The following is a 13,643-nucleotide window of genomic DNA, read 5'->3' on the forward strand; positions in this document are numbered from 1 at the left end:
ACGATATCGACGTTAAAAGCCTTAAGTATTGGCCGATACCAAGATTGATCCGATACGATATCAGCAGGAATCACACATACTTATATTATTTTGTACCGTGGAATGTTAGAAAATGATTCGGGTCGAGTGTAATTAAATCAAACAGAGAACAATTATTAACTTTCTGGATTGGACTTAAGCTGTCTTCCAGATGAAGTGGAGTGGTAATTGTCACGACAAGTGAGCAGGAGTGTATTGACACACACGCACGCGCACGTATTTGCACACGCACGGACTGGTCAGTTTAGCGTTCGGTTAGAAGTGTCCGATTAAGTCTTGTTGGAGGGACAAGCGGTATAAAATGAATGGATGGATTTTTGTTATCAGCAACTTCTTTACCTCCGATACCATATCGACGTTAAAGCCTTGAGTGTTGGCCGATACCAAGATTGATCTGACAAAATATCAACAGGGATAATACAATGGGGTGGACTTATGCTTTCTTGTAGTTGAAGTGGAGTGGTCATTTTTGTCCACAAGTAAAGTGGACTACTAGTATCGGAGCAATTTTAGATGCAAGTCGATACTTGCCCTTTGCCGATATTGGACCGATATGTAGTTTCAAGATCGGAACAGGACACCCCTGAGTTGTTGTGGCAGTTGATTAAGTATTAGCGGTGCTGAAAGTGATAAGTAAGCAGCAGCTGCTTCTTCTTCTTCTTCTTCTTCTTCTTCTTCTTCTTCTTCTTCTTCTTCTTCTTCTTCTTCGACATTACCTATTTTTTTTCTTGTTTGGCTATTTTTCCTGTGATCTTGAAGTCTTTTGTCTAGTCAGTCCACTAGCGATTCAGCCAAAAGCCCAACAAATCAGTCAAAGTTAAGACAGTAAACTGTCTGAGGGCAGCATTAGCGCCCCCCGGTGGTCTGGAGTGACTAGAATCTCTGTTTTTATTAAAATTAGGTAATTTTTTTTCTTAAAATTCTAAAAAGTTTAACCTCTTAAGGCCCAAGCTGTTTGTTTACATGCTTTTTTTTATTCATCTTTACTATTTGGGCGTATTGGGCCCTAATTAGAATAACAACTAAAAAAATAATATTTTAATATGATGTACTTTGTCCATAAGTACACAAACGTGTACTTCATGTGTAGTGGCATGCTCATTTTTATTTTTACACTTTTTTTTTTCCAAATTCCATTGTGTGTTATACTCTCCTGACACCACCAGATGGCAGTATAAGTGTCCACATAAGTGGCCATAAGACCCCAATTCAGTAGTGTACACAATTTTGGAAATAAGAGCTAAAAGCTGCTGTCCACGCATGTGGCCACTAAGCCTTTAGTAAAATAGATTTTTTTTTAGACAACCATTTGTAGACTAGCAACTTTAAATTCTTGGTTGATTAAATGTCTTGAAATATTCAACAAAAAAAAATCCAACTCTACTCACCGCACCTTGCCAGAATAATATAAAATCATTAATAAATAATATCAATATATTGATGGTAGCATTGAAGATAAATTGCGATAAGCGACAAAAGCTGCCAGCTAACGATTAGACTTAGACTTAGTCTAGAGACTTCCTTTTTATTGTCATTCAAATTTGAACTTTACAGTACAGATAAGAACGAAATTGCGTTGCATTAGCTCGTTGTAGTGCAGGATAAAAGAACAATAAGGTGCAGATATAAATAAATAGATTACTGTACAGATAAATATATATCACTTTTGCATATGCATCCACGTTTATGGATATAGTGGGTTAGTTCCCAGCTAGCCATTAGCACGCTAGTTACCAGATAGCAATTAGCTAGCTATTAGTAGGCTAGTCACTAGCTAGCTGTTTGCGTGCTTGTTGCCACCTAGCTATTAGCGTGGTGCTCGTTGTAAGCTAGCGGTTAGTGGGTTAGTTGCCAGCTAGCTATTCACGCGCTAGTTGTCAGCTTGCGATTAGTGGGTTTGTTACGAGCTAGATATTAGCATTGTAAGTGTCAGCTCGCGATTAGTAGGTTATTTGCCAGCTAGCTGTTAGAGCGCTCATTGCAAGCTAGCTATTATCACGCTAATTACTAGCTAGCAATTATTGCGGTTGTTGCCAGATAGCGATTAGTGGTTTAGATGCCAGCTAGCTACTAGCGCGCTCATTGCCAGCTAGCTATTATCGTGTTAGTTGGCAGCTAGTTATTCGCTTTCACATTGCCGGCTAGCGATTAGCGGGTTAGTTCCCATATAGGTTTATAGCGTGCTTAGTGTCAGCTAGCATTTAGTGAGTTACTCGCCAGATAGCTATTAGCGCGCTAGTTCTCATCTTGCGACGTGTAGGGTATGTGCCAACTAGCTATTAGCACGCTTGTTGCCAGCTAGCAATTAGTGGGTTCGTTACGAGCTTTTTGATTGATTGATTGAAACCTTTATGAGTAGATTGCACAGTACAGTACATATTCCGTACAATTGACCACTAAATGGTAACACCCGAATAAGTCTTTCAACTTGTTTAAGTCGGGGTCCACGTTAATCAATTCATGGTAAAGCTAAATATTACCATTGTAAGTGTCAGCTCGTGATTAGTAGGTTATTTGCCAGCTAGCTGTTAGAGCGCTCATTGCAAGCTAGCTATTATCACGCTAATTACTAGCTAGCAATTATTGCGGTTGTTGCCAGATAGCGATTAGTGGTTTAGATGCCAGCTAGCTACTAGCGCGCTCATTGCCAGCTAGCTATTATCGTGTTAGTTGGCAGGTAATTATTCGCTTTCACATTGCCGGCTAGCGATTAGCGGGTTAGTTCCCATATAGGTTTATAGCATGCTTAGTGTCAGCTAGCATTTAGTGAGTTACTCGCCAGATAGCTATTAGCGCGCTAGTTCTCATCTTGCGACGTGTAGGGTATGTGCCAACTAGCTATTAGCACGCTTGTTGCCAGCTAGCAATTAGTGGGTTCGTTACGAGCTTTTTGATTGATTGATTGAAACCTTTATGAGTAGATTGCACAGTACAGTACATATTCCGTACAATTGACCACTAAATGGTAACACCCGAATAAGTCTTTCAACTTGTTTACGTCGGGGTCCACGTTAATCAATTCATGGTAAAGCTAGATATTACCATTGTAAGTGTCAGCTCGTGATTAGTAGGTTATTTGCCAGCTAGCTATTAGAGCGCTCATTGCAAGCTAGCTATTAACACGCTAGTTACTAGCTAGCAATTAGTGCGGTTGTTGCCAGATAGCGATTAGTGGTGTTGCGTTTGACCAGCTTTTCCTCCCAGGGAATGAAAGTCACTGGTCTATCCCAAGTTCTTTCGATGACATATATGCTGAGTAAGAAGGACCATCAAGACAGAATAGGAATATTATCAAGTTTTACTGAAGCTTCAGGAGAACCAGCCCAGACTAGTACAGTCTTCCCGTCATCTCGGGATGGTCTAACATCCCAACGGAAATAAAACTACTTCTTGAAAAGGAAAGCAGTTTTATACAGAATAGGTAAGTGAATCATCCCTGGGGGTCCTAGGCCTGCTAGACACTGAAGACCTCTTCTTTATTTCAGAGAAATATGCTAAAAAGGCTGAAACGTTGGTGGACTGTGGTGATTTACCACATGTACTCAAGCAAAGAGGCAATGTTTTATTCAAATGTTAAACATTTAATAAAACATTGCAACATCAAACCATCTTCTAACCTGCACAGTAAACGCTTCAAATTACCGTAATACACCTGAAAGAGGTTTGGAAAATGTTGCCACGTACGATGTGGGCGATCTCCGACTTCCTGTTTCCTCTTCCAGCTTTTCCTCACTTTTCTCTCTTCTTCTTCTTCCTCTTCCTCTTCCTCCTCCTCCTCCTCCTCAGTAAAATCATCAAGGTGAAGGTCATTGACGACGAGGAGTACGAGAAGAACAAAACCTTCTACGTAGAGATCGGAGAGCCTCGCCTGGTGGAGAGCGACGACTCCAAAGGTCGGGAGGAGGGTGAGCCTCGCCTCGCCGTGCCGCCGGGTGACCTTTGACCTCTTTCAAGCCACGCCGCTGCGGCCGTGTGCGCCACATCTCCACCTCCTCTGTGTGTGTGTGTGTGTGTGTGTGTGTGTGTTGTTATTCATTGTGTGCCATGTTGTATGCCATGCATGCCATTTACCATCCCCTTCTCTGTGTGTGTGTGTGTGTGTGTGTGTGTGTGTGTGTGTGTGTGTGTGTGTGTGTGTGTGTGTGTGTGTGTGTGTGTGTGTGTGTGTGTGTGTGTGTGTGTGTGTGTGTGTGTGTGTGTGTGTGTGTGTGTGTTCCATACAGGAAGTCCATAACGCTTAGGATCTTAGACCGCGAGGAGTACAATAAGCAGTCCTCCTTCCACGTTCTGCTTCAAGCCCCCCAGTGGAGATGCAGCCTGGAAGATCGGACAGGTGTGAACCCCCCCCCCCCACCCCCCAAACTTTTTGGACTAGCTCTTCACTCAACAGGCCACTTTCACCGTTTACACTAGCATCCTGATCTGGATCAGAACCAGATTGCACATATTGACAGATAAACATGCATTAAATGAAGGATACATCTACAACTGGGGTCCAGATCTGCACCAAAGTGTTGTTTTTCTGCACAAACTGTGGTGGAAATCAGTAAATGTCATTATTTGCTGTACTTTTTCCAGTTAATAAGCAAACAGGATTGGAAAGAGCCTCCTTAGAGAACGTAAAAAAGGCGTCCCCAAATTGTTATGATATAAAAACATACAATACTTTATCACAGTTAATTGATTCCAGGTCTGACCGTAGTAAATAAAATATCAATCGAATAATAACTATATTTTTTTTACTTTCTAAACAGGTTTTTAACACTATGAAGGCACTCTAAACACCCACATAGTCATTATTTGAAACCAATATAGTTTATTTATCTATTTGTATGATTTAAAATGCTTAATTTAGGTCAGAAATACGCAGAATATGCAAAAAACAATAATCAATATTAATGATAATGTCGCCACCTTGTAAATACACAACATTAAATATACATTGTAAATACTGTTTTTGTCAGATGATTCTAAAAGCATGTTAATACCTAAAAATGTATATATATGATATTAATTATTGTTATGTTATATCATATTATATTATATAAAATTATATTATATCATATTAATTATGTGTGTGTGTGTATTTGTATATATGTATTTATGTGTATATAATATATATATATATATATATATTATATATATATATATATTGAAAAAATAAATAAAACACTATTAAAAAAACATAACTCACTACTGCGACTATTAATATGGTACTCCAAAAATACCTACTCAAACTAATAATGTAAATTATGTAGCATGAAAATGTTGTTAAAACTTTGTGTGTGGTTTCAAAAAATAAATAAAAAATAATAATTGTATATATATATATATATATATATATATATATATATATATATATATATATATATATATATATATATATATATATATATATATATATATATATATATATATATATATATATATTTAGAAAACACTATTTACTACTGTAACAATAATATTTTACCTAAAAAATACTTACAATAATAAAATAATAATAAATTAATTGAAAAGTGTACGGTTTGAACCCCTCTTATTTGTACACTAATACTTTATTAATTGGTGTAATTACCAATCATTAGTAAGTACTTCACACTTAACAGTAACTTACCAGCCAGTAATAAGTAAAAAAATATATATATATTTTCTACAAATATATAATATTAATTAAACGCCACTGTAACATTTATTCAATCATTTTATATTTTATTTTTTCCACAGATCTATAATAACGATAATAACTAAAGGCCAGTGTAATGTTTCTTTAATCATGTTATTTTTTTCATTATTATCAATATAATTTTTTCATTTTTCTTTATTTGGACAAACACTTTTTCATTTTCATAAAGTCATTTTTATGCTTGATTAAAATAAGCACCTATGGCTCCTTGTTCTGGGGCGTTTGTAGGAGAGAGAAGTGACTCACACAGGAAAGGTTTGATGTAATATTAAAATGCCAATCATATCACTCATTAGACGTAATCACATGACAGTGGTCAGCTTTTATTTTGAAAAACGGATACAGAAAGAGGCCTGTTGAATTGTGATGTATTTTTAACTCAAACTGGTGCAGTTTTCCTGCTGCTTTTCTTTTTGTATCTTCTTTCTTTTTTTCTGCATTTCTTCCTTTGTGCCCCTCGAGAGCTTTTTTTCTTGAGCGGGAATCACACCTGTCCTCTTCTTCCTCTCCCCCGGCTTCCTGCCGGCAGCGTTCAGTGCTTCTGTGCAATCTGTGGGCTGCTTGGAAATGTCAGCGCCTTCTCCCCGTGACATTTGTCAAGTGTTCACCTGCAGCGGGAATGGACGTGATGGCACAGAAGCACATTTGGTATAGACAGAAGAAAAACCCAAAGGGGGCGGTGCTTCATTCAGCCCACGACAAGTCACATGACACACGACAGCCAGTCATGATGTGAAAAAATTAGGTCTCCTCTTCTTTGCTTTATGTTCGTCTTTCCTACTAGACTATATGCACAAATGTATTGGGACGCACTTCCTATTAGGTCAGTTAATCCACCAAGACGTCATTAGTTCAACAAAGTGCTTTCAAAATAATCTTCAATAACAGGCGGTCTCTGAATATTACATATTGGCTGTCACCTTGTGGACCATGTGACTTAATCAGATTAATGACCCTTGAAAGAACTTTGAAATAATAGCACAGGAGTTACTTATATGACAAAATCCAAACAACCTTCCCTAGTCATGGAGCAAAACAAAAAAATGCAACGATCATAAAGGTCGACACACATGGTCACACATAAGACAACCTGCTCACTGAACATTGTGGATATTATGAAAAACGTCCAAACACCATAACAATTTTCAAAATGACACCTCATTTAAATCCATGAGAGTGCATGATGGGAAAAATGTAAAACACTCTCTCCACACTTATCCATGTTTAGCGCATTTTAGCTGCTTGATATTTCGGATTGATTACAAAACTTTAAGAAGTTCGTCACGGAAGTAAACAAGGTAGGAGTCAAAATTTCACATACACCTAATATCCAATAATATTAATGATTTATCCATCATATTAATTACATATGTACACACACACATTATACAAATATATATATATATATATATATATATATATATATATATATATATATATATATATATATATATATATATATATATACATATATATATATATATATATATATATATATATATATATATATATATATATATATATATATATATATATATATATATATATATATATATATATATACAGTATATATCTATTAATATATATACATGTATGTGTGTGTGTGTATATATATACATATATATATAATGTGTGTATGTGTATATACATAGATATACACAGACACTATATATATATATATATATATATATATATATATATATATATATATATATATATATATATATATATATATATATATATATATATATATATATATATATATATATATATTAGGGCTGCAACAACTATTCGATTAAATCGATTAAAATTCATTATAAAAATAGTTGGCGATTAATTTAGTCATCGATTCGTTGGATCTATGCTATGCGCTTTTTTTTTTATAAACCTTTATTTATAAACTGCAACATTTACAAACAGCTGAGAAACAATAATCAAAATAAGTATGGTGCCAGTATGCTGTTTTTTTTCAATAAAATACTGGAAAGGATAGAAATGTAGTTTGTCTCTTTTATCCGATTATTAATTGATTAATCGAAGTAATAACCGACAGATTAATCGATTATCAAATTAATCGTTAGTTGCAGCCCTAATATATATATATATATATATATATATATATATATATATAGATATATATATATATATATATATATATATATATATATATATATATATATATATATATATATATATATATATATATATATACATACTGTGTATATATATATATATATATATATATATATATATATACATACTGTGTATATATATATATATATATATACACATATATATTTTAGAACTTCCAAGACACATTAAAAGAAAAATTAAAATCTATTACATAAACATCTTATAAATAATTACTGTAAATATGGCAAGTAAACATTTAAATAAATTAATTTTAACCTACTATGCAGCGTCACTATGAGTGTGTGTGTGTGTGTATATATATATATATATATACACACACACACACACTCATAGTGACGCTGCATAGTAGGTTAAAATTAATTTATTTAAATGTTTACTTGCCATATTTACAGTAATTATTTATAAGATGTTTATGTAATAGATTTTAATTTTTCTTTTAATGTGTCTTGGAAGTTCTAAAATATGGTCCCAGAAAATTATGGAAATATTTAAATTATTTATTTTAAAGTTATTATTATTATTAGCAGTAGTAGTGGTACTATTATTATTATTATTAAGAATAATATTTATTATTATTCTAATAGCAATGATAGCACAACGTTTTATTTCATTAGTTTAGTTGATTAATTTATTTTATGTTAATTAATTCTATTTTACGGTGTCTATTTTGTTTTGTTTATTTTTAAAGTAACTTTTTTACATTTCGAGGTGCACACATTTGAATAAACGCAATGAAACCGTGTGTACACTCATCAAAGCACACACACGACAGTGCTTTGCATGCGTTCAGGGGTGTCTGTGTGTGTGTGTGTGTGCAGGGTGAGTTTGTGTTGGAAGTTACCAGAAAGAGAGAAGAAGAGGTGATGTTGCAGTTTTTCTGTATGTGAATGTGATTGGCTGGCCAGAGGTGAGAGGAGGCGGGTTCACGACCTCCGACGCGTGAGGAAGGAACAGCGCTCAGAGGGGAAAAACACAAGGGTCACGACCCCTTCTCCCAAAACACACTCACACATATTTGCACGTAACGTCCACTCCAACACACACACACACGTTTACGTGACGGATTTTGTCCGACAGCAAGGTCCTCTCGCCCTCCGAGTTATGTAAGGCAACACAATATTCTCATCATCTGGCCAACACTAATTAAGAGTGCGCACGTGCTACAACAACACAACACTAATGAGGGTCATGAGAGTCCTCCTGCGAGTTGTCAGCGTCCTGAAGTTTGGTGTTGTGTGTGTGTGTGTGTGTGTGTGTGTGTGTGTGTGTGTGTGTGTGTGTGTGTGTGTGTGTGTGTGTGTGTGTGTGTGTGTGTGTGTGTGTGTGTGTGTGTGTGTGTGTGTGTGTGTGTGTGTGAACGAGGCCGCCTTGTGTCGTTTGTCCTCTCCAGATAAGCGTCTGTGGACACCTCGTCAAGTCAGCATCGTTAGCTCATGTGTGCTTAAACTGCGCAACACCTCACCGTCGCCATGGTAACCAGAGCTCACACCTTGCACTTTAATGGCCTTTACTCAAACGTTTCGCCTCCAAGGCCCAAAGTGGAAATGTGGGATGTTGTCACACAGTTGTGTGCCTACTTCAGTTAACATGCAACGCTGCTTCTTTTGTGTACACTTGTCACCGCAAAACATACAAAAAAGGTCATTTTCTGCAGATTATCGCCATATCCAGGTGTTTAAGATAATGTAAATGTAAAATATACACATTTCAATACATGTTTGTTGTCATATTTTTGGTAAATTATTTAATTATTCATAATGTTATTATTATTATTATTTTATTATTAAGGGTGGTTACACATCTGTTTAATTTGTTTGTAAATTGTTATTATTGTTGGTATAAAAAATATAATTTTTAAATTAAGTATTTTTCACATAGTATTATTATAAAAAATACAAATAAAAAGTTCATTATTTATATCAATATTTTTAATAGTTATTATTTTTAAATTACATATTTTCATTAAGGGTATTTACATATCTGTGTGACATAATGTTATTATTATTAATACAAAAATACATATGAATATATTATTATTTATATTTATAACATACAAAAAAGGTCATTTTCTGCAGATTATCGCCATATCCAGGTGTTTAAGATAATATAAATGTAAAATATACACATTTCAATACATGTTTGTTGTCATATTTTTTGTAAATTATTTAATTATTCATATTGTTATTATTATTATTATTTTATTATTAAGGGTGGTTACACATCTGTTTAATTTGTTTGTAAATTGTTATTATTGTTAGTATAGAAAATATAATTTTTAAATTAAGTATTTTTCACATATTATTATTATAAAAAATACTAATAAAAAGTGTATTATTTATATCAATATTTTTAATAGTTATTATTTTTCAATTACATATTTTCATTAAGGGTATTTACATATCTCTGTGACATAATGTTATTATTATTAATACAAAAATACATATGAATATATTATTATTTATATTTTAAAGAATATGAACAATTATTTTAAATTAAATATTTTCACTAAGGGTATTTACATATATGTGTGACATAATGTTGTTATTATTAATATAAAAATGCATATGAATATATTATTTATATTTAAAAGAATATTAACAATTATTTTAAATTAAATATTTTCATTAAGGGTATTTACATATATGTGTGACATAATGTTATTATTATTAATACAAAAATACATATGAATATATTATTATTTATATTTTAAAGAATATCAACAATGATTTTAAATTAAATATTTTCATTAAGGGTCTTTTATTTAATGGTATTGTTAATATAAAAGTACATCTAAATATTTTATTATTTATGTTTTAAATGTTAATAATAATATTTATTTTTATTTTTATTGCGTCTCATAAATAAGCAAAATAAAAAGCATTATACAAATATATTTTGGTTATCAGAATTCCCACAAGACTGTGATGAAGAGATGCAAATATTACTTTGCAGCCGGAATAATGTAACTGAATAATGTAATATGTAACTCGTTCAACCTAAATATTTAATCCGATCTCTTTCAAACTCTACCCAGACAGATTAGACATATGGAGGATGCTAAATTTCGAAGTGTTTAGGTTTTCATTACAGGAATTGGACATAGCATAGCGACCAAATGTATCCTTTTGCATAGAGCGTCAAAAAGTCACAACTTAACGGTATATTCAAACCTGTTTAAAAAAACAAAATCTATGGATTTTACAGTGAAAAAAACTTGGCAGCTCAGTCAACCGAATTTTACAGTAAAATTTACAAATTTACGGTGGTTTTTACATCAAATTACTGCACATAGCAACACTGTACCTCTGTTGATTTTATGTTAAAAAAGACGTTAAACACACATTTATGAACACACGTTGAGGTGAGTTGACTTCATGAACATTTTTACTGAACATAACCATTACCAGCTGTTTCTAAACATACAAGTCATTGGGGTTTTTTTGGGGTTTTTTTGTCAAGATATAGATAGATGTTTTTTTTTTACTGTAGGTAGAGAAAATGAATAACATAGTGGTGAGCCAAAGAAAAGGCAAACTAAAATGAACACATGCAGTGATATGTGGGGACCCCTAGAGGTAGTTGTAGGGTGTCCCCAGCTAAATGACAGATACTTAATAGTAATGGAGCCTTATTGGGTCCATTTGTACACTCCCTTTTACATTAACATAGATATTATACATGTGGGCCCATACATAGAAATGCTGTTAAATGTAGCTTTGATTTAGCAATCTACTTTTGCCGTGTAGCTTCCCCCTTTAATCGAGAGTAACTAGCCCATGTTGTTGTGTCCGTACCATTGTCCAGTTTCTGGACTCGTGCTTCACGGTGCATCCTTAGCGAATGAGGGGAACGAAAGGCCACAAACAACCCACAATGCACTGTGGCACGCCTCATAAAAAAGCAGCAGCGTGGTTAACCGTTCCCACGTGGAAAATGTAATCGCTGCCTCTCTTTGAGAGCCCAGCAGTCGGTTGATTGGTGATTTTAAATCACCGACACTCCATAAAGTAGAGTAGATGAGGGGTGAAAAAACCCCAACAAAAAACACCCACATGTGCTCACAATTAGTTATAATAAATATTTGATAGTTTGTATACAGCAGTGCTTCTCAATTATTAAGGAGGAAGAAAACATTTTGCGCACTCCATCGGCATAAATAGCATCATTTGTCTATAAAATTGTTATAAGTACACCTCTGCATAACATTTGATCCTTATCAACATTAAATTCAAAACAAAAAATATGAATCAACTTTCAACCAATAATAACTTTATTGACATTGTTTTTAGTCTAACAGAAAATATTTAAAGTGCATCGATTTGCATGAAATAAAATTAAAAATGGACCCTTATTTTAACCATTTGATCCTGAAAAATACAATTAAATAAACTCAATAAATTATAACAAATTCAAATTGATCAGCAATATTAACTCGGGGAGCACAATTTATAAAACATTTTAACCTACAAAACAAAAATTAATAAAACCACTTTTGCAGATTTTTTTAAATTTGTATTAACATTATTTTTAAGTCTGTAACAGAAAATATTTAAAGTCCATCGATTCACCTGAAAAAAAAATGTGACCCTTGTTTAACCATTTGATCCTGAAAAATACAATTAAATAAACTCAATAACTAATAAAAAATTCAAATTAATCAGCAATATTAACTCAGGAGCACAATTTATGAAACATGTTTAACTACAAAACAAAAATGAATAAAACAACTTTTTTGATTTTTTTTTTTATTAACACAATTTTTTAGACTGTAACAGAAAATATTTAAAGTGCATCGATTTGCCTGAAAAAAATGTTTTACCCTTATTTAACTATTTGATCCTAAAAAATACAATTAAATAAATTCAATAAATAATAACAAATTCAAATTGAGCAGTAATAGTAAGTCAGGAGCACAATTTATAAAACATGTTAACCTACAAAACAAAAATGAATACACCAGTTTTAGCAGATATATATTTTTTTTTTATTAACACAATTTTTTAGTCTGTAACAGAAAATATTTAAAGTGCATTGATTTGCATGAAAACATTTTTTTACCCTTATTTAACAAGTTGATCCTGAAAAACACAATTAAATTAATTCAATAAATAATAAAAAAAATTCAAATTGATCAGCAATAGTAACTCATGAGCACAATTTATAAAACATGTTAACCTACAAAACAAAAATGAATAAACCAGTTTTAGCAGATTTTTTTTATGTTTTATTAACACAATTTTTTAGTCTGTAACAGAAAGTATTTAAAGTGCATCGATTTGCCTGAAAAAAATTATTTACCATTATTTAACCATTTTATCCTGAAAAATACAATTAAGTAAATTCAATAAATATTAACAAATTCAAATTGATCAGCAATATTAACTCAGGAGCACAATTTATAAAACATGTTAACCTACAAAACGAAAATGAATAAAACAATTTTTGCTAGGGATGTCGATAAATGCGTTAAAATGTAATATCGGAAATGATCGGTATCGGTTTTTTATTATCTGTATCGTTTTTTTTTTGTTTTGTTTTTTTTGTTGTTTTTTATTAAATCAACATAAAAAACACAAGATACACTTACAATTAGTGCACCAACCCAAAAACCCTCCCTCCATTTCTTTCTGTTATCAATATTCTGGTTCCTACATTATATATCAATATATATCAATACAGTCTGCAAGGGATACAGTTCGTAAGCACACATGATTGTGCGTGCTGCTGGTCCACTAATAGTACTAACCTTTAACAGTTAATTTTACTC

At 32.7% G+C, this 13,643-nt stretch overlaps 1 protein-coding gene across 2 annotated transcripts in view; it reads left to right on the forward strand.

Moving 5' to 3' along the window:
• The window catches only part of slc8a1b (solute carrier family 8 member 1b), a 308,631-nt gene that overhangs the window by 238,811 nt on the left and 56,177 nt on the right, over nt 1–13,643 (forward strand). Inside the window, exon 5 of one of the 2 annotated variants that reach the window (XM_062059534.1) lies at nt 3,826–3,944. In XM_062059534.1, coding sequence (XP_061915518.1) covers nt 3,826–3,944 — 119 coding nt within the window. Of the gene's footprint in view, nt 1–3,825; nt 3,945–4,262; nt 4,373–13,643 lie in introns of both variants that reach the window. The other variant, XM_062059535.1, reaches the window with a different exon arrangement.

Source organism: Entelurus aequoreus, linkage group LG09, assembly GCF_033978785.1.
Source record: "Entelurus aequoreus isolate RoL-2023_Sb linkage group LG09, RoL_Eaeq_v1.1, whole genome shotgun sequence".
NCBI classification, from domain to species: domain Eukaryota; kingdom Metazoa; phylum Chordata; class Actinopteri; order Syngnathiformes; family Syngnathidae; genus Entelurus; species Entelurus aequoreus.